The following is a 21,209-nucleotide window of genomic DNA, read 5'->3' as shown; positions in this document are numbered from 1 at the left end:
AAAAGCGGGTAAAACTTTTTTTGTTTTTTATTCATTTGGCCATTGTGGTCTTCTCTGGTCTAAGTTCTGGGCGTGAGCTTTAATTTGATTGGCTTAAGGGGCTGGTACTTCCAGTTAAACTCCAAGGGCATCTTAACAGAAGGAAGAAATACTCGTTAGGGTTTAGGTTAGGATAATTATAATATGACTGATGGGATTTGTGTCTTACGATTGTCTCCTCGCACGTTTCCACGTTGTAGCTTTGCAGCAAGCGGACCAGGACCACCTTCACCGTGAGGAGAGCGTAGCGCATCCCCACGCAGTTGCGAGGGCCCAAGCCGAAAGGCATGTAAGTACCCGTTTGAATCTCACTGATATGGTCTTTGTCGAACCTGTTGGGTTATTTACAAAATAATAATTTACTATTACATTTTAGCCTAAGACTTTACGGATCAGTGTTTCTAACATTTTAATAATTTTTAGATGTGGAAAGCTCACCAGGCCCTTTAATTTGAGGTGTTACATGATATGTTATTACATTTCAAATCATTGCGTGCCATTGACAACGATAGATGTCCAATTGCTTTAAACTGGGAGGTCATAGTTCAGTGCATCTGTTCAATGGCCTAGTCAAAATGAATTATAGATATCTAGTGCGGTTTTATATGATATGCTTAACTGCAAATTGATTCATTGGTTTAATTGTTATTGAACTTTGAACTGAAAACAGTTTGTTTACTATGTAGCTATATTATGTAATGTGAAAACTAACTTAAGTGTGAGGAAAGCCAATACTGGGCGCTCTAATATGAGAAATTATTTGATAATATTTACTATTGCATTTTACCTATAAAAATGTTGGTTTTAAGAAATTATGTCAGGTTACGTCGCTTGAATAATTATAATTATGCCCTGACAAGGGCCTTTAATTAGGTGTTATATGATATTCTTTATTGCAAACAGATTTATGGTTAATTGCTATTGAATTTCTGGAAACGGTTTTTCATATTCAGTGATATTTAAAAAAAACCTTTGGCTCTAGAAAGTTCTTTATTTTAACATATGACGTGATATAGTTATGATAATACTGGATTTTAATGAGATTTTCTTTATGGATACAGATTTTGGTCGTTATGAAACCATATGTGGTTGTATTCACTAAATAATTTGATGAATGCAAAGTCCTCACTAGGCTCTTAAATTAGTGCCATGACACATTATCGTCTGCGACCAGTGACGTTTTACACAAGTTGACAGGGATTGGACGTCTGTCGCCTTTAATGACAGACTCACTATGGGCTTACCTTTCTGGTCGAAAAACCTCTGGGTCCTTCCAATAGCGGGGGTCCTTGTGGACCTCCATCACGGGTACGACAACCACCGTCCCCTTGGGGATGGTGATACCGTTGATCTCCATGGTGTTTTTGCACATGCGCTCGAGCCGAGGCGCGGGCGGAACGACGCGCAATGACTCGCTCATCACGCAGTTCAGGTACTCCATATTCTGCAAGGTCTCGTATGAAAGGGGACCCTTGGGGGAGGTAAAGGAGAGAAATAATTGAGGGCGATGGAGCAAGCCACAAAAAAGCGCTGGTCATTTTACATCGCCGGTAACGGCGTCGATCTCCTCTTGCAAGGTCTTCATGATGTCTGGGTGGGTGGCGATGGTGTACAGGATGTACGTGAGAGTGGTGGCGGTAGTCTCGTAGCCCCCAAAGATGAAAATGAAAGCTTGGGACAGGATTTCTCTTTCCGTCAGACCTAGGAATAACAAATCGTCCCGTTTCGGCAACAACAACAACAAAAACGTACAATTTGGACTCGTGTACCTTTACTTGGTTGCTCATTTTCACTCTTTATATCTGACTGCGGTATCTCGTGCTGAATCAGCACCTGCAGGAAGTCCGAATGATCCTGTAAACACAATTTTACCACCATGTTGATTATTACTTAAGTACCGGTTGTTATCAGGCAGGTGAAAATGTTAAGATTATTTTATATGATGGGATTTGTCATACAACGATTAGGCGGCAGTCCATGCAAAACCTGGGGTGAAAGTTCCAAGAAAATAGGGAAAGGGTTAGGGATTAAATTTGTAATTATGAGAAAACTACTTGGTTGGTGGGCATAAAATCAGAAAAAATGCCAATTATTACATTAAGAAAGTCATGGATTTAGAGGAATAAAGCACAAAAGCTATACGAAAAAACTAATTTGGTCATAAATTTGTAATATTACCAGAAAACAATGCAAGGTTACAATATTGTCATAAAACTGTAAGTCAAATGAAGCCAATTTTTTTAAAAAAGCCACGTTAATAAATTAAAAAAATGGCAAGAACAAAATCCTAACTTTACAAGAAATCTTGTAAAGTTCTCAAATTTTAAAGGTACTCTCGTAAATGTTCCCCCCCAAAAAAAATATGTGCAGATATGAAAACAAATGTGTAAAATCGCTAGGTTAGTCCTAATGTTACAAGAAAAAAATGCAACCATTCTAGTTCATAAGAAAAACCGTATTGGGACAAAGTGGTAAAGAAAAAGGGATGATAGTGCCAATTCTGTAAAAAATGTACACACCCATTGTCCTTCCCGGTGCTGGTCTTTAAACTTCTTAATAATGTTGAAGAAAAATTCAATGCTGGCTTTGGGCATCAGGTCAAAGTTGAGCAACTTGCACAATTTCTCCAGAGGGGGGAAAAGCACTGCAAAAGGACAATAAATATTAGTAAATATTCCAGCTTTATACACGTGATGATTAATCACTGTCCACATACTCAAAAATATTATGGGCCAAAATTTGAAGTCCATTATTTTTTTGAGGTGTACAATGAGAGGGTCGTCTGGACGGTTGATGGAGTCGGTGTCCACGCTGAAGGAAGCGCTAGTCACCACGTCCAAACTGTACGGTGCAAAAAATCTACAGGAGATAAAATGGTTAGCTTTGGCGATAAATTGATCAGAAAAAAAAATGATGTCCAAAAATAAGATGTAACTGTATAAAAACACATTTGTAAAGCTATGAACTCCCATAACATATCGTACAAATATGAGAAGTTCAAAGTTTGTGTTAACGTGAGAAAACAATGTATATGTTAAAAAAAATTGTTTAAAAATAATGAAGCTAATCTTATAATATTATCTCATCTTATTTGCTGAACTGCTTTATCCTCACTACAGTTGTAGGGGGTGCTGGAGCATATACCAGCTGACTACGGGCCAGAGGTGGGGGACACCCTGAATTGGTGGCCAGCCAATCACAGGGCACAAGGAGACAAACAACCATTCAGGCTCACACTCATACCGAGAGGCAATTTAGAGTGTCCAATCAGCCTACCATGCATGTCTTTGGAATGTGGGAGGAAACCGGAGCACCCGCAGAAAAGCCACGCAGGCCCAGGGAGAACATTCAAACTCCACACAGGTGGATTTGAACCCAGGTCCCCCAGTCTAAGGCCGACGCGATAACCACTCATCCACCCGTCTCATAATATTATGACTTTTTTTTTGGTTTCCTTGATAATCTGTCGTATGAACCAAAACGTAGGTTTACTAGTTGTAAAATGTTACAAAAGTTGTAGGAACAGTCGTACTGTTTGATGTCCATAGGTTCGCCCAGGTCCTTTTCAGCCAGACTTGCGACCAGTCGCTCCGTGGAACGAGTCACCAGGGAAAATGCCTACATTGAAATAAAACATGTTAAAAAAAAGTGGGGGAATAAAATTTGGATCTTGTCCTAAAGCGTCCCTACCTGCTTCAATCTTGCCCCTGTGAAGCACGGCGACACCGACGAGCGGATTCTTTTCCATTTTTCGTCTTTCACCGAGGTTAGGGCGTCAGACATAGCACCGAATGAAAGCATATCCTGGCGGGGGAAAAAATGGGAGATGTCCAATCATGAGGCATCCAATCAATATGCTATGAATTCAAATGCGTTTATCCACTGTAGACGTCCAATCCATTTCAAGTGGGAAATGGATTGGACTTCTTGCGTTGTCAATGGCAGCCAATGAGTTATGACTTAAAAAAAAATCTTACTTTCAATTATGGCTGGTACTTACAACAATAATTATGTTGAAACAATTGAAACAAAGATTTAAGTTTTAAAATGAATGCATTTTAATGGCAGTTTTTTCTTTGTGATTACATTGACACCATCCATTTTAACTTATTTTTTTATAGTTTCCAAACATATTTGAAATTGAAATCAAACCTATTTAAACATGTTTTTAAACATTTTAACTTTTTATGTAGTCTATTTATTTATTAATTATTTATTATTTATTGTTATTTATATGTTTGTTGTTGTTATTTGTGCACTTTGTGATGAATAAAGAGTAGCTTTTCGGAACATATATTCCTAGCCGATTAAAATGCAATCATTTACAAGGCCTATAATAAATTTGATCTTTTTTATGAATGGAGTCCCACCCACATGTTTACATTTTTTGGTAAGGATTCTTACCCTGCGATTGGTGAACACTGTGTTGCAATACCTCATCATCACATTTTGGATAATTTCGCGATTGGTCACCATCAACGCCGGCATTCTGCCATCATACATTCTGCACAGAAGCACAAATCAGTGTCGCGTTGATCAAAATGTATTTTTATTTGGAAAGAAGTCAAAGTTCTCAGACAATTGACAAAATGTTTCAATCTAAGTATTAATGTTGCAAAAATAGCTTAGATGCAGTGAGGTTATTAGAAAAACTGATTTGAAATTCCATTTTGACATTACATAAACACATTTGTGAAACACCATGAATATAGAAAAACAACAGGAAAACAAGTTTGAGTAATTTCACTGTATTTCGTAATGTATTTCAACATCACTTCAACCATTTTGCCATAATGACTTGGTTTTGATGTGTAATGATTTACCTTGTTTGTTTATCACGCCGCATTTTTGTGCTACGTCAGTGTAGTTATGCAACAAGACTCACCCCCAGACGTCTCCATATTTGGAGTGACATTCCCGGTCAGCAACAAGCAGCCCCTACATGAAATTCCGGAAGACAGGTGGGAGAGTTAAATTAGGTTAAAGGTTAAATTAGGATAATTAGGTAAAAACAAACTTTTTTCCCAGTGAAATTCATTATTCTTGCTGACCTTTCTCAAAACCCACATTGTGCCTACAAATGGATAGGGTCTCGGTCCTGGGATTCCCAACTTTTTGAAGTGTCCAAAAGGCCACACGCCATACCTGCAAACAAAAATCACATTGACAGGTGTGACAGTGGCCAATTTGCAGCCTGGATTTTTTTTTAGTACTTATAAAATATTAAGATATTATTTACAGTTTTTCCTCCATGACCTTTAATAAAAAAAACAGTAAGGTTTACATTTTGGGGTTCTCGTCAGAAAAATAAATTTCAAATAAGCAAATACAATTTTGTATACAATGACAAAAAGGTTCAAAAAGGGCACCAATGGTTTACATCACATTAAAATCACCAAGCAACAATTAAAACAATAATTTAGCTTCATAATTAATTTTAAAAAAACATTAACCCTGTGATACCTTGATTTTTGCATATAACTCATGCACTCATGCACTGCCATTGACAGTGATAGACGTCCAATCCTATTTGAATGGGGGCTAGCAGCGATCGAAAGAACCTGCCACCCCTCCCTGGAATTGGACGTCTATCGTCGTCAAAGGCAGCAACTGAGTTAGTTCATCATGTTTTTAAAACTATCCGAATCTTGACATACTCACAGTAGGCATAACCCAACAAACAGAGCAATTAAAGTCCAGGTAGTGGCAGAAAAAAAATCAAAAGGAAACATTGTGGCGTATATTGAGAGTTCCAAGCGTGAATGCCAAAAACAAGGAAGTGCACGCGCACTAACACTGGTTTGAACGCGCAAGAACTTTGTCAAATGACACAAACTCTAGAAATGAGCAACCAATGGGGACGAGTGTCGTCATTTGTCGGCCATTTTGGAACGGGGCTGGAAGATCCAGACTGAATTATAGTAATACAGAAATGCAGTAATACGGTTTGAAGAGCAAACAAACAAAAGTGAAAGAATAGCAAATACCGAATTCAGTCAGATACCATTTTTCATTGAATGTAATATTTGGTCTCCACATGTTGCTTTTTAAAAAAAATTGAACTACAACCCTCCCAAAACACCCCTTTCTACGGGAAGCGAAACGTTCAAAAGGTTCTTGGCTAGGCACGTTTTCTGCACGTTCAGTCTTTGGTGGTCGGAGCGTGTACGAGGTTGTTTCTCGCTGGAAAGAGTAGCCCGGTGCGACTTGGACCATGGACGTCGCCGTCATTTGCGAGCAGCTTATCAAGGCGGTGAATGTAACCATGGACCCGGAATCCAGTCAGATATATCGGCTGGAGGCCCTAAAGGTAGCATACTGGCTAGCTTGTTGCTAGCAGGCAGCTGGAGTTGCCATTTGACCTAAAAATGAATCGGCTATGAAAAGATCGGAATAAGAAAAGTGTGGTTTTTCATTTTGAGTGCAATTCAGAATCCAATTTGAGTTTTAAGCAGTATTTTGTCCCATAATTCTGGTTCACGAATGCTCTGCATAACACGCTGACCAAACGTCTTCCATTTCCCGTACAGTGCGTCCGGATTTTAATTTATATATGATATAAATGTATTTTCAACTTATTTTATTAATTTACATGTTTTTAATTAAATAACACAATCGTGTTTCTTTTAAACAAGGGTGTTTAATGAAGCCAACTTTACAGAGAGCCGCCATCTTGGATGGGGCTAACCTGATTCGAGTGCATTTATTTACACTTTGCGTAGGCGCACCTATAACGTCAACCATATCGGACTATAGTCATAATCACTTGTCACACATTTAAAAGTGAGTGCTTAGTTGTAGTTTCTCTTTATTTAAAGTCTATGGCACAGAAGCCTTGTTACCCAGTGTTATTCCTTGAGCGTTCTAAATTTTGTGTGTTTATGGTCATCCTACTGTGTGAGATGCTATGGAATCTACTATCTTCTGTGTCATGTCTTTTTTGATAGTTTTTTGAAGAGTTTAAAGAGAAGAGTCCCCTGTGTGTCCCGTGCGGCTTTCAACTAACGGACAAAGCCCAACCTCCCGTAGTCAGACACTTTGGCTTGCAAATTATGGAACATGTCATCAAGTAAGTCCTTTTTGTTGTTATCTGGCATAGGCTCCAGGACCCCAGCGACCACTGTGAGCATAAGTCATTCACACGATGAATGAATGAATCTATGGCTGGCAATGGGATGCAAAGATTATTTCCTTTTTTATTTTTAATATTTTAAGGTTAAATTCTTTTAAAAGGGTGGTGAATCAATAAATTCAAATAAAACAGAGGAAACTTCAATTATTTTATATTTATTTAAAATAATAATTGTAAACAAAAAAAACTTTATTTTTTTTAAAATTCATTATTGACCCCTTGATGCTAAAATTAGAAATAATGACTCACTGGGGGTGCTGGGAAAATTTCTATTGTTGCCCCTATGTTACGAGCTAGCCAGTAGAGGACACCTTTTAGCCTGTCATAGGACATGAGTGCTTGTTTTTTAATGAACAAAAATATCACTTGTCCTATAACGTGAACATTTTGATGCTAAGTAACAAAAAAAAATCCCTTGCAGATTCCGATGGAACGATATGGAGTTGCATGAAAAAATCCAAGTCAAAGACTACACCATGCAGCTGTTGTCACAAGTAAGTATTGGCTTGCAGGTGTTTGAAATTGAAGTGCTGGGGTTGATTTGACTTGTTTTCCTCTTAGGGTACACAACCGATCCTACAAGAGGAAAGCTACATTAAAGACGTACTCTCACGGGTTGTGGTGGAAATGATCAAGAGGGAGTGGCCGCAGAATTGGCCCAACATGCTTGAGGAGCTGGAAAATCTCTCAAACGAAGGGGTGAGCTCGCACTCATATTTTGCATCATATGCTGATGTCTATCCTTGCTTTTCCATCTTGTGGAATTTGTTTTTGAAAATGACCAATTTTTACAATATTATGAATAAATTATCCTATTAATATATATATATATATATATATATATATATATATATATATATATATGATTTATTTACTGTATTTATTTTTAATGTGTTTATATATAGTTGATTAACAAAAAAATAAATAAATAAAAAACTGCTTCCAAAGACAAAAATAAAAACTAAATTTATATTTTGGCTTTTTCAAAATTATTTTTATCTTTATTCAGAATTTTCTTAGCTAGTATTTGTTTGATAAGGTTTTTTTTTTCGTTAAACAACCAAAGTAGTTGTAAGTAGGTAAGTATTGCCTTTTTTTAATCAAAAGTATTTTTGCATTTGGACTACTTTTAAATAAATACTCAAAATGTAAAAAGCAAAAGGAAAATACAAAGTACCTTTGAAATCCTTCTTTAGTGATGGTAAAAATATCAACTGGAAAAATCTCTCTGTCAACATTTTCTTCAATTTTCTGTTGTATACTATTTTTTAACACACAGGAAGCCCAGACTGAGCTGGTAATGCTCATTCTGTTAAGGCTGGCGGAGGACGTGATCACCTTCCAGACGTTGCCTCCGCAGCGGCGCCGTGATATCCAGCAGACACTGTCACAAAACATGGATAGCATCTTCAACTTCCTCATGACAATTCTGAGCTACAACATCGACATCTACCAAAGTCTGGTAAATAGGATGAGGCGTTTATGGCTGTCACTAGCTGCCGTGACTTAATCGCAAAGCTTGGCCATGATTTAACGCTGCGTTCATGTGACCCAACTCTCCATTTTCTGTTTTATTTAGAAAGCGGGGCCACAACATGGAGTGAAGGTGAGTCTGCTTGTAGCAAGTCTGCGCATGATGCTGGCCAAAATGTGCATTGCATGGTACTTCAGTGTCATTTTTAAAAGTAGAGATGTCCCAATCGTACATTTTGACTCCGAGTCCATGTCGCCTGATTTTGAGACTGCCGATACCCAGGAAATGTCTTAAGTAGGGGGGGGGGAAAGGTATTTTATTCAAATGTCTTGTATCCACCCAATTTGAATAGAGGTATCGGAACATTATAAAAGGGAGATTTCAATGAAGCAGAAAGAAAAAATCACAAATCTTTTTTTTCAGCACAGCACCAAAATAAAGTTGCAAAGTAATTTTAAATTAATTTAATGTTTTGTTGGACCTATCGTTTTTTTTTGCCATATCCATATTGTGCGTGATATAAAATGATCCACAATGTGAACACGAACCAGGCATATTGGACATCACTTGGTGAAGCATGCTTTTTGTTTTTTGCAATTTCAGGCCAGATCTCACTGCAGAGTGGCGGTGGCGACCCTGAACACACTTGCTGGCTACATCGACTGGGTCGCTCTGGTGTTCATCACTTCGAGCAACTTCTCTCTGCTGAAGAACTTGTGTCTGCTGCTGAGCGAGCCGGAACTGCAGCTGGAGGCCGTGGAGTGCCTCCTCATCGCCATCAGTCGAAAGGTTCCCCCCGTTGGCTCATTTTTGTTGTTTTAAGCGGCTCATAATTGGATCATCGCTGTTCCTCCGCAGGGCAGGCTGGAGGATAGGAAGCCGTTCATGTTACTCTTTGATGACTTCGCCATCAATCACATCCTTTCGGCTGCTCAGTAAGCCAACTCCATTCTCAGTCCTGCTAAGATGAATCGATTAAACGGTCTTTAATTTAATGTTCAACTGCTTTAACCGATCAATAGTTTGGATTGTTGACCTCAAATTTGTTCATATGTTCTCAATGAGAAAAAAAATTAAATATATATATATAATATATTTTTTTAAATATGACAAGCAAATCAGGAGAAATGTATGATACAATACATCCTTTTAAAACAAAGCAAAAAAATCCTGTTTACTTTATTATCATTATTTTTAATTTTAGATATATAAAAATCCAATTCAAAAATGTTCTTCAAAATTAATGGAACCTTTTTTGCAAAAGTGAAATTACAATTAATATCAGTAATAAAAAAGTAGTTGCAGTTAATAGAAACGTTTCCATCAGAGCTAAATATGCTATTGGAAATGTATGGGAAGGTTTTTGTCACTTTTTTTGTACGTTTTAAGCAAAAACTGGCTGACAACTTTTCTACAGCTTGATTTTGAAAATGGTTTTTTAATATTTTTTGCCATTGCAAATGTAGGGGCTGTTTCTTGTTTTAAAAAAAACACACTTACAAAAACCAACAATTTTTGACGTAACCGTGAACATTGAAGGCAAAATTTGAAAGAGAGCCCGAGCCACACACATTTTTGCAATGTTTGGAAGTTGCGTAAGGTGATTCCTGAATTTCTGTAGTAAACATGAGTGATTACGCCGATAACTCTGGATATATGCTTCCAGGTCAGCTGATAGTCTGGCATCCCCCGAAACACAGTAAGTGCATGTGCAAATCTTTCCCATACCGTCCAGTTGGTGACTGTGCACTTGCCTTGTAGACCAGTCGAAGTGGTGGAGCGACACTACGTGTTCCTCAAGAGGTTGTGTCAAGTCCTATGCGCTCTTGGAAATCAACTGGTCTCTCTGGTGGTGCGTTCACGAACCCTTTCTATAGAATTTTCAAACGGCCGAACACTGCGATAGACATCCAATCCAGGGAGTGGAAGCAATCATTGGCTGGAACTCTGTAGTTCAAGTTAAACAAAATGGTCCATGAAAAGGCTCCCAGCTGCAAAGGTGGTTTGGCTACAGCATGGATTTGATGTCTTGTTGCCCGCCGTCCATGACCGTGAATGAGTTAATCGACTATCGAAATAGTAGTCGATTCACTTGATAATTGAATACTGCATTAATGGCGGCAGGCCTTGACACCTCTGGTTTATGGTCTCTCCAGGGTTCAGAAGTCAAAGTGGATGTTCCCTCAAACCTCAGCAAGTACTTAGAAGCCTTGTTGGCGTTTACAACACATTCAAGCATGGTAAGAGGAAAACAGCTACTAACTTATTCAGAAGTTTGCATTACTTTAATAGGGTTGTCAAAAGTATTCATGCTATTATTATGTTCCATCCAGGTTATAGATAGTTGATGATGACCCTTTATGTTACATTTGGGGCAATTTGAGGAAGTTTTTGTCCAAATTTATGACCAAAAATTGAGTAACACTGAAAAGTGATAAGAATAAATTTGTTTATATGTAGTTTAAGAACCTTTTTTGGATCAATATACTTAGAGTTGAAAATATGAGTACCATTGCAAAATTAGAAATACATTCATTCTGATCCTGCTGCAGCTAAATCAGTACTGTACATACGGAAATATTATATCTGGATATGATATTTGATTGCATTTGATTTTTGTTTTACTTTTCCCCCTCGCGCATGACATCAAGTCAAATTTATTGTCATTGGGTAAATGTGGTTTTACACTAGAAGGATAGTTTTATGTTTTGCTTGTCAACTTATTTTCTGTCATTAATGATACACTCATTTAAAGAGTTTTAAATGGATTGAGTTGAAAAAAACGTTCTCCTCGTCACCAGTTTCTGCGCTCGTGCACTGTGCCCACGTGGGCGTCCATCTTCAGACACGAGCCTCTCGTCCAAGATCCCATCATCGTCGAAATGAGCGTCAAGTACCTCCGAACGTGCATAGCCAACCTCGTCAAGGTGATCGCGTTGCCGCTTTCCGAAAGGCCGACCCGGATCTCCGCTCACGTTTCCTCTGTCTTCCCAGGCGGGCTTTCCGTCCAAGAACAATCACCCGAGTTGCCAGTACTCGCAGGTGGACTTTGACAGCGATGAGGATTTCCACGCTTTCTTTAATTGTAAGCATTTCTCTGGTCGAAATCTCCCTATCACGGAATGTTCTGGCTCATTTTTTTTCCTGGTCAACAGCGTTTCGGGCGTGCGTGGGACAGAGCGTGCGCTGGGCGTGTCGTATCGTTCCCTTGGAGGCGTTCCAGATGGCTGCCGTGTGGCTGAAAATCCAGCTCGGAAACAGCAACATAACATGTACGTAACTTTTTATCCTTTTTATAAAAGAATTAATGAGGAAAAGAAGAAATGTAGCAGCATTTTCGTATAAAAACGGTGGTTAAAAAGAAGAATAACTGTCACTGGTTTGTGTTCATTGAACTGAAAAATATTGAAATGTGAAAGTTTCATTTTCATATTGCAGTGTTTTTTTTAGGATTTTTATTTATTTATTTATTTCTTTAATTATTGTTATTTGTTATTTTTTTATTTTCTTTAAAATTATTATTATTATTTTTATTTATTTATTTTCTTTTTATTTATTTATTATTATTTTTTTCAGCAGCAAATTTCTAATTGTCTTGTAAATGACTTATTTCGGGGGAACAAAATGTTGGCTTTAGTATGTGTATTTTTGTTTCCCGTTAAATGGCTATCATGTTTGTTTCTTTATTTTCTATTTCTATTTTCTTCTCCAGCTCGAAGAGAGGGTTTGCCCGCGCCGGGTCTCGAGTGGGAGGCGCTGACAATATTCCTGGAGTGCGCGGTGCCGCAGGTGGTGAAGACCCTGGAAGTGGAGGTAACCGACAACACTTCCCAACATGACTGGACGACAGGGGGGTCCAATGAGGGGAATTTGACCACGCAGAAGTTGCCGACTGACGAGAGCATGGAGCTGCTGCAGGCAATGCTGAATTTCAACAGCAAAGATCCCCTCGTGGTCTCCTGCCTGCTCACCAACGTGTCCACCCTCTTCCCCTTCGTCCAACACAGGCTGCAGTTCCTCCCTCAGGTCCTTTCCAAGGTCAGTCCAGGGGAAAGATTTCATCTCGAAATCGTCTACTGCCGTCAATGGCGACTATTGAATTAGTTTTGACCAATTTCCTCCTTGGCCTTTTGCAGCTGTTTGAAACCGTCACATTCGAGCAGCAGGTTGTCGACATTAAGGTAGGTCTTCCGCGCACAATAAGCATTGGATTCCGTTGACGTCAATGACGACGAATGTGTTGCGTCCATGTATTTGAAAACAGGTACCACGTACTCGAGCGGTGAATAGCGTGAGGAGGCACGCCTCTTGCTCCCTGATCAAGATCTGCCGCGATTTCCCACAAATGATTTTGGTAATTTCACAGTGCTGTTCGACATGACATACAGGGCCAGCAGATGGCGCCCAAATCTTTCCTAACTCTTTCATCTTTCTGCTGTTCATTCAATAATCTTATGAGTAGACAATCTCTTCATTAAAATGCGACGCACAGAGAATTTGTTTGTTCGCTGCCAGCCTTCCCACTTCAAATGCATTTGATGTCTATATGCCAGATTAGTAGTTCCAATCCACTTGAAAATCTCCACTCACTAGTTAGCAAATTGTCTCTCTCGCAACTGTATGTGAGTAATGCATGCAAAAAAATTGAAAATAGGACACCTTATGCAACCAGACAACACACGTCGTTCCAATATCAATATTAATTAATGTATTAATGATCTTATGCTAACTTCATATACAACAGTCTTAAGTCAAAAGAACTAGTTGTTAATTAAAATCTTTACAATTGAGCAAAATTTGTATGCTACTTTTCTGTTTATTTTAAGTTTACCACACCATCACAATTTTTCACTAAGGAATTAAAAATATATTATATCATGGCATATTAATCGTGATATAAAATGCTTGTGCTGTTTTTTTTTTTAACTTATCACATTGTTATTTTTTTTTTGCTTTTTTGGGGGGTAATTTAATGTGAAAATGTCCATTATGTTTTTGTCGCAGCCTTGTTTCGACCTGTTTTACACCCACGTGAAGGAGATGTTCTCCAGCGGCGTCTCGCTAACCTTCATGGAGAAAAGCGCCCTGATAGAATCTCTGGTCCTCATTAGCAACGAGTTCAAAGACTATGAGAAGCAGAAAGCGTTCATGGACGAGCTGTTGGCCTCCATGATGGCCCAGTGGACGTCAGACGCCACCAAGCAGTGAGTTCTGACTTATTTTTTTATCTGTGTGGTCAACTGTCTTTTTCTAATTTAATTGACATTCCGACTTTTGCATTCATTCAACTTCCCAGGGTGCTGTCCAATCCCGTTCTGTTCCTTGCATTTGTCGGAGCCGATCAGATAGTCATCGAGCAGCAAAGAGAAGTGGACGAGGTCGGCCTCAACAGGGGAATTGTAAGTGTCTCTTATTAGCCATAAGTGGTCCGCAAAAAAAAAAATCAGATACAAACTTCACCTGACTATGAGCTGCAGGTGTTTTTCATCAACAAAAATAACATGAGAGCACCAAATATCCTGAGCCAAATATTATATCGAGTCTCCTGCTGAATTTACACCTAGTCTGGAAATCACAAAAGTACTTCACTTTAAAACAGGCTTCCAGCTGGATCGTAAAAAAACATAATTTCCTTATAAATTGGCGGATGTTAGCTAGGAGAAAAACTGGTACTAAAAAATGAGCATTTGCAGGCATAATAATCTAAAATGAACGTGGTTCATCGTTTGTGTTTGCGTTCTATTTTTACCAGCTGGGCTTTTGTTTGAACGCCATGCTCGCCGTGTGCAAGCGGGCGCGCTGGCCTGCCGACCCACAAGTGGCCAAGGCCGGAGGCTTCTTGGTGGGTCACTCACCGTCGGGAAATCCCATCTACAGAAACCCCTGCGCCGCCCAGTTTTTAGCTTTCCTGCCCAACCTGCTAGTTTTCATCAGGTATGTCTCAAGTTGTCTTAACTATTTAGCTGCCTTTTGATGGCGATAGACGTCCAATCTATTTGAACTGGAAATGACTTCCAGTTTAAACGGATTGGGCCTCTGTCACCATCCATGAGTGTTTTTAATAAAACTGCATGATAACATGTTTTAAAAAAAAAAATACAACATATTTTTTTCTTGAAGTACTAAGTTATGCAAATGTTAAAATAAATGTTCTTTTACTGACTACCACAGCGCATATTTAGCGAATGCTATATACCTGTCAAGCTAGTCACCTTCGTTTTCCATGCAGAACTCAAAACAGTTTATTTACACCGGAGCATCGAGCTCGCCTGAGCGAAACCTTTACCCGAGCGTACGACTTGATGGACGGAGAGAAAAACACGGTTCTAGGTGAGCCTTTTTAAATTATTTTTTTACTAAATGCTTGCGGATTAAATTTCAGCGTAACTCCTCTTTTATTCCATTGTATTCTCTAGGTTTGGCTAATCCTCCTATTCAGGATTCCTTTGACGCTCCTCCTTTTAAATCCAGCCTGGAACGCATGCAGGGATTTTTTAGCCAGATATTCGAAAACTGGTAAGCTAAGCCTCCTCAGATTCCCATAGCCATCCGTCCCTTTTATTTGACTGGATTTTTTTGTTCGTAGTTATCACATTCTAGGAAATGGTGGGCTTTCCCTTCAGCAAGAGTTCTACAGCGTTAATAGGCTGGCAGAGGACATTTCCGCGTCGGCTTTCTTCTCCCTCGACCATGTGCCCGACCACAGACTTCGTCCTTTTTTCCATATCCTCTTTCGCTTTGTTTTGCAGTATTTTCAATAGGGTCTCAACTATTTAGATGGTATTGGTAATTAATTTATCAGTAGTAAAAGTAGTCCAATTCATTTAAAGTGGGAGGGTGGTTGCCACCCAATCACAGGGCACCAATATTATCACTTATGTTTAATGTACAACAGTTTTAAAAGTCAAACCAACTTAGTAGATAATTAATTAGATAGTTTTACATTTGGCAACAAAAAAAACTGTTGCTTCTGTTTACACTGGATAGTTTTAGGTTGCAGCACTATTTGATGCACTTAACATTTGCGGCAAGTTAGTGCAATGTCAATTCAGAGAAGTGGAATTGTATAATTTTTCACCAAATATATTTCATTGTATCAAATTGAAAAAATGTCCCCGCCCCCCGCCATTTTGCACTTTATTTCTTTAACAACTTGGCACGCTTATTTATGAGACAAATGGTCCTGTCGTGTCCAGCGGAATATTACGATAGTCTCCTGTGCCCACTCCTCGGACCCCTCTTCAACTTCATTCTTCAGGTTTGATTCTTGCTAATGAAGCCAATTTTGTCAATAAGTCACTCATGTTTTTAAAGAAAAATTCTGTGTGTATGTAAAGAACTTAAACATGAAGTGGAAGGTCATTCACCAGAGGGCTTGTATCAAGTAAGTGGCAGTGTGTGTAAAGATATGCATATTTTGAACTCATCTTGATCATGAATACGTCAATGCATGTTTTGTTTTTTTTCCGCTCAGTGGTGAGGAGGAAGAAGAGGAGACGGTGGTGTGTCAGGAGAGTCAAGTGACACAAGAGATGTTGGAGGAGCATCTGGTGCGCATTGTCACCAGGGAGGTGCTGGATTTTCTCAGTAGGTCACTCTCTTACTAGATATTATTTTGTATTATGATCCCCACTTGATGTGGTTTGGTGCTCAAAATGCAATTAAAAATGACCATTCCTTTACAGTTTTTATATAGATAAAGAATGAATCATAATTACTGTGCTTAAAAAAATACATTTTAAGATGATCATGTTTCCGTTTCAGCTATAAGCTGCATTTCACGAAAACTTCCCGAAGCGCCTGGCAACAAGGAGGACAATGAAGGTGCCAAATGAGATTTTCACTAGCAGATGACCAATCCATTTGAATTGGGAGGCTGGCAGAGAATGCTCATTCATTCATTCAAATGAAATAGATATGTAGCAGCATCAATGGCAGTCAAAAAGTAACAAAAGGCGTCTTTGCAGAGGATGACGTCATGATGGACGCGACCACGCAAGGGTCGTCCACGGCCGGCACCGGCCCGGGCTCGGAAGAACTCACCGAGCTGGGGAAAAGCCTGGTGAAGCATGAGGTCGGTCAGAGCCGCCGCGCCAACTTCCCGACCGACCCGTGTTCAATGTTCTTCTTTTCTTTTTGCAGAATATCTACATGACCCTGTTGTCCTTGACCTTCACGTCACTGTCGTGGAAGGACGGCGCGTACTGCCACCGCACGGCTTCCATGATCTGCTGGACTATTTTGCGGCCGGTAGGCTAAAAAGTTTCTTTGATCCGTTTTAGGCCAAAATAGCTTTGATTTATATTTCTTTTTAAATGTCTTTTAGAAATTGCCTACACAAATAAGGAAACCCTTAATATTTTGGTTCACTTACATCAAATTAAATCAAAGCTTTTTATAAAGCCCAGCTAATGTAAGATAATAGACGTAAAACATGTAGCAGCTAATTTAGGCTACGTACATGAGATTAATTTGGTGATGTTACTTTTTTCTCATACTAATCTTATAGCTAAAATCTCACAATATTATGACTATTTTTTTCTTGCAATAATACTGCGACTTTAACATTATACTATTAGGGCATTTTCTTTGGTACTAACACTGACTTTAAATTTTCCCCTAAAACTTCTGCCGTACTTAACATACTACAGTAACAGTAAATATATTTAAAAAAAGAAAGAACAATAGCTCAAAATGTGTTTTTTAAATGTTTTTATTTAAAACAAATCAAGTATGAAACTGATCTTTGTATTTGTGAGCAGGCGGTGGGTTTGAACCTTCTCCCCGAGGCCGTCTCCTGGATCTTCGTCAGCGTCCTCAAGGGTCTCCAGATGCACGGGCAGCACGAAGTTTGCAATTCCAGCCTTTCTCTGCTGGCCATGCAGATCTACGACAACTTTGTAAGTGTCTTTAAGCCACGCAGACCAATCGCCCGGCCGCGTTTAACACCCACGGGTGTATTTTCAGCGACCTCGCTACGCGGAGTTGCGAACGGTGATGAACCAGATCCCCAACGTGGACCGGGAGAGTCTGGACCTTTACGACCGCAGGCTGCTGGAGCCCACCAACGCGCAGAAGGTCACGGAAAAGAAGAGGAAAGACCAGTTCAGAAGGTTCCTGGTCGGGACCGTTGAGGTAATGTCACCAGGGGGGCTGTAAGTGGCTCTGGGGGGGGGCACTCCATCGCGCCTGTCGTCCATTAAATATGTCCATCCCTTTTGTAGAAAGCGTTGTGCCAGCAGTTCCGGAAAGAAGTCCACATCCGGAATCTCCCGTCGCTCTACAAGAAGCCCAAAGCGGACAAAGACAAGGACAAGGAAGTGCTGAGCAGCGACGAGACCGCCGGTCTGACGGCGCTCTTTGACCCGCAGGAAAGCGCTTTGTAGGAAAGGCAAGAAAATCCGCTCGGTGACTGCGGCTGTAAGTAAGAATCAGACATAAAAATATTGAACATTTTTTGTCAAGGTCTGACTGCACCTGCTGCTTCTTTTTTGTTTTCATTTATATAACACTGCGTTTTGGGGTTTTACCGCAAAACCAGTCAATCATTTTTCGTATTGACTCTTATCCACACTGAACTTTGCTTCGTAGTCAAACAAGCTTTTCTGGGTTTTGGTTTGTGTACAAGGTGTTCCAAGATGCTTGACCCCATTTCGTACGCCAATAATTTTGACAATTTTCGTTGGAATGACCTTGAATTCTTACAGCTTGTGTAGAAAAGTTTGGCATTTCTATCTTTTCAGGTTAAGAAATGCCTTTCACTTCAAAAGAAAAGGCATTTTGCGTGTTAGAGTAGGTATGCTCCGACTCAGTCACCCAAGATAGTGCACCCAGCGTCTTCACAAATTTTGCAAAGAAGTCACCAACTACAAAACAAAATAGAAGAAAAGGGCTGGAATGTGGCTTTCCACCCTTGCTCTTCGAATACACTTCCGAGGACTACGCAGGAAGGCTTCACCAACCTGGGCCACTGTCAAAATGATTACCCTACTAAATGAGGTCAAACATTTTTGAACATTCTATATTTGCAGGACAAATTGAATGAAAAATGTACACTAAACACATACCTGTCAACCTCTGCCGATAACTGCCCTTATAAATGATTGATTCCCCTTACAAACCCCCCAAAAACCTTACAAACACCGTACGTCGTACGGTGTTTGTAAGGTTTTTGGGGGGTTTGTAAGGGGAATCAATCATTTATAAGGGCAGTTATCGGCAGAGGTTGACAGGTATGCTTACAGCACTTGATATTCCCAGGCAGTCTCCCATCCAAGTACTAACCAGCGCCAACCCCGCTTACCTTCCGAGAGCAAACGTGATCGGGCGTTTTCAAGGTAGTGTGCCGTAAGTCCAACTAGGACATGGGATCCGATATTTTGAGTAGCACCTATAATTGGAGAAAAAGCAAACTTTGACCTGTTTAGTGCACATTTTTCATTGTTTAGCCCGCGAATACGGGATGTTCCAAAATGTTTGACCCCATTCCTAGGCTAATAATTTTGAGACAGCAAAGAAGGTTGGTGAAGCCTTCCTGCGTAGTCCTCAAGAGTGTTAGAAGAGCAAGTGTGGAAAGCCACATTCCAGCCCTTTTCTTCTAATTTGTTTTGTAGTTGGTGCCTTCTTTGCAAAATTTGTGAAGGCACGCTGCAGTGTCTTGGGTGACTGAGCATAATCTAGCACGCAAAATGCCTTTTCTTTTGAAGTGAATGGCATTTATTTTCCCGAAAAGATAGAAATGTCAAACATTACACACAAAATCTTAAAACATTTCTACACAAGCTGTGAAAATTTTAGGTTATTCCAATGAAAATTCTCAAAATTATTGGCCTACCAAATGGTGTCAGACATTTTGGAACTCCCTGTCCTTGACTCGGTTTTGGTGGTTTCTTATCAGCGGCCCAAGTACTTTATTTAAGTTTGCCCATATGGCGTGCCATGGTGTGGCATTTTAACTCCTTGATGCCTAGATTTAAGTAATCAGCGCATTTTTTTTATGTACTCGTGTATTTTCAAGTGACGAAGCCAGACATCCAAACCATTTGATGGGAGAGGCAAACAAACGATCATTTGCTGCCACCCTCCCACTTCAAAGGGATTGGACCTCTACTAATGATAAACACATTTCGATTCACAGCAAGATGATTGGACCTTAACTGTAAATTCTGGCACGAAGGGGTTAAACAGTCATGTAATCCCAGTTAAACATTCCTGTATTTTCCGGGCCATTTTTTTTAAGTATTGATTTGGGGCTTGAGATGTACCAATTTTCTTTATGTAGAAGTAGCACTTTGTCATAATATTTTTCCGTATGCATGCAGGACAGGCAGCTCAAATATTCAACCAAAAAAAGGTGAATTAACATTTGTCTTCAATAAAAGTTCCTTCATTTTGTCTAGAAAAAGAGTAACTTTGTATTAGTTTACTGTGGGTGATTTTTTTTGCTTACAAAATAAAGATTTCAACAGATCACTTTTGAAATGTCTTTTTTCGTTCACGCGTTTTTTGTTTAACCTGCACTGGAGCATTTTACCACAAGAGAGCGACAGATATGTTTAGCAGGCAGTAGTAGCTCGGCGAACATTCGTTACTGTAGTCGTCAGAGGCGTCAGGAAGTTCTGAGGAAGGGAGGAGCAAAGGATTGGTCATTTTTAATGAAAAATACCTCTACTAAATGTACTTTTTTTTTAAAGAAAAAAAGCCTTACTATACATGGTCATTTTTTAAAGAAAAAAGCCTTACAATACATGGTCATATTTTAGCAAAAACATGGTCGTTTTTTTAAAGAAAAAAAGCCTAAATATACTAAGTCGTTTTTTAAGAAAAAAAGCCTTACTATACTATGTCGTTTTTTAAGAAAAAAAGCATTACTATACTATGCCGTTTTTTAAGAAAAAAAGCCTTACTATACTATGTCATTTTTTAAGAAAAAAAAACCTTCCTATACTTAGTCGTTTTTTTTTCAGAAAAAAAGCCTTCCTATACTTTGTCGTTTTTTAAGAAAAAAAGCCTTACTATACTATGTCGTTTTTTTTTTAAAGCCTTACTATACTACTATGTTGTTTTTTAAGAAAAAAAAGCCTTATTGTACTATGTCATTTTTAAAGAAAAAAGCCTTACTATACTATGTCGCCTTTCCCGGGCCACACAAAATGATGCGGCGGGCCAGATTTGGCCCCCGGGCTGCCACTTTGACACATGTGCTCTATACCATGAGGTGGTCCGCCGATACATGGCCATTGAATGTTTTCATTTAAGGAAAGACTTAGTCTTTTTAATGGCAAAATGGTTCATCCACCAGTCTGTTTTAAATCAGCAGCCACCAGGGTTCGAACCCTGCCTGCCCACACGGCAGTCAGGTGAGCGAACCTCTAAACCATGAAGTGGCCACACTCAACTTTGTCATTATTGGAAGGTCTTGACTACAAGGCTGTTTCTATTTAAGGGAAAAATGATTCCCAACTGGGATTCGAACCACAACTGCCCACATGGCAGGCAGGTGAGCAAACCTCTGCACCATGAAGAGACCACACTTCACTTGGTGATTACTGGAAAGTCTTGACG

The 21,209-nt window shown here is 39.4% G+C and overlaps 2 protein-coding genes and 1 pseudogene across 2 annotated transcripts; 1 reads left to right on the top strand and 2 right to left on the bottom strand.

The window, feature by feature from the left end:
* Positions 1-11: 11 nt before the first annotated feature.
* LOC144084392 (cytochrome P450 3A40-like) lies at positions 12-5,865 on the bottom strand. Its single transcript, XM_077612762.1, has 13 exons — positions 5,701-5,865; positions 5,091-5,184; positions 4,925-4,977; positions 4,444-4,543; positions 3,730-3,843; positions 3,572-3,657; positions 2,756-2,898; positions 2,559-2,683; positions 1,809-1,893; positions 1,583-1,740; positions 1,284-1,510; positions 209-371; positions 12-131 (listed from the first exon to the last, which is right to left on the bottom strand). Exons 1-13 carry the CDS (start codon positions 5,769-5,771, stop codon positions 60-62), a joined length of 1,491 nt encoding a protein of 496 aa, XP_077468888.1. The 5' UTR covers positions 5,772-5,865; the 3' UTR covers positions 12-59.
* Positions 5,866-6,142: 277 nt separating this feature from the next.
* xpo5 (exportin 5) lies at positions 6,143-18,478 on the top strand. Its single transcript, XM_077612761.1, has 33 exons — positions 6,143-6,349; positions 6,987-7,108; positions 7,593-7,665; positions 7,733-7,870; positions 8,451-8,633; positions 8,751-8,777; positions 9,249-9,434; positions 9,504-9,580; positions 10,312-10,344; positions 10,407-10,497; positions 10,802-10,885; positions 11,447-11,572; positions 11,640-11,730; positions 11,801-11,917; positions 12,358-12,458; positions 12,528-12,683; positions 12,782-12,826; positions 12,910-12,999; positions 13,650-13,849; positions 13,942-14,044; positions 14,398-14,579; positions 14,875-14,975; positions 15,062-15,161; positions 15,232-15,368; positions 15,806-15,903; positions 15,983-16,029; positions 16,120-16,232; positions 16,410-16,469; positions 16,613-16,719; positions 16,788-16,895; positions 17,408-17,545; positions 17,613-17,780; positions 17,870-18,478. The coding sequence occupies exons 1-33, from the start codon at positions 6,254-6,256 to the stop codon at positions 18,029-18,031; spliced, it is 3,660 nt and encodes a 1,219-aa protein (XP_077468887.1). The 5' UTR covers positions 6,143-6,253; the 3' UTR covers positions 18,032-18,478.
* A 402-nt stretch (positions 18,479-18,880) lies between these two features.
* LOC144085194 (5S ribosomal RNA) lies at positions 18,881-18,998 on the bottom strand (annotated as a pseudogene).
* Positions 18,999-21,209: the final 2,211 nt, after the last annotated feature.

The sequence above is a fragment of the Stigmatopora argus genome, chromosome 11 (assembly GCF_051989625.1).
Source record: "Stigmatopora argus isolate UIUO_Sarg chromosome 11, RoL_Sarg_1.0, whole genome shotgun sequence".
Taxonomy (NCBI): Eukaryota; Metazoa; Chordata; class Actinopteri; order Syngnathiformes; family Syngnathidae; genus Stigmatopora; species Stigmatopora argus.
Note: the sequence above shows the minus strand (reverse complement) of the source record. Positions and strands in the feature narration are given on the sequence as shown.

What these genes read in the sequence shown, in the direction of transcription:
- LOC144084392 (XM_077612762.1), bottom strand. Translation starts at nt 5,771, where the DNA reads ATGTTTCCTTTTGATTTTTTTTCTGCCACTACCTGGACTTTAATTGCT. An exon ending in CAGGGGCAAGATTGAAGCAG is followed by an intron (nt 3,658 to 3,729) that starts GTAGGGACGCTT and finishes ATTTCAATGTAG; the next exon opens with GCATTTTCCCTGGTGACTCG. An exon ending in AAACGTGCGAGGAGACAATC is followed by an intron (nt 132 to 208) that starts GTAAGACACAAA and finishes CCTTCTGTTAAG; the next exon opens with ATGCCCTTGGAGTTTAACTG.
- xpo5 (XM_077612761.1), top strand. Translation starts at nt 6,254, where the DNA reads ATGGACGTCGCCGTCATTTGCGAGCAGCTTATCAAGGCGGTGAATGTA. An exon ending in CGGAAACAGCAACATAACAT is followed by an intron (nt 11,918 to 12,357) that starts GTACGTAACTTT and finishes TTTCTTCTCCAG; the next exon opens with CTCGAAGAGAGGGTTTGCCC. An exon ending in TGCAGATCTACGACAACTTT is followed by an intron (nt 17,546 to 17,612) that starts GTAAGTGTCTTT and finishes GTGTATTTTCAG; the next exon opens with CGACCTCGCTACGCGGAGTT.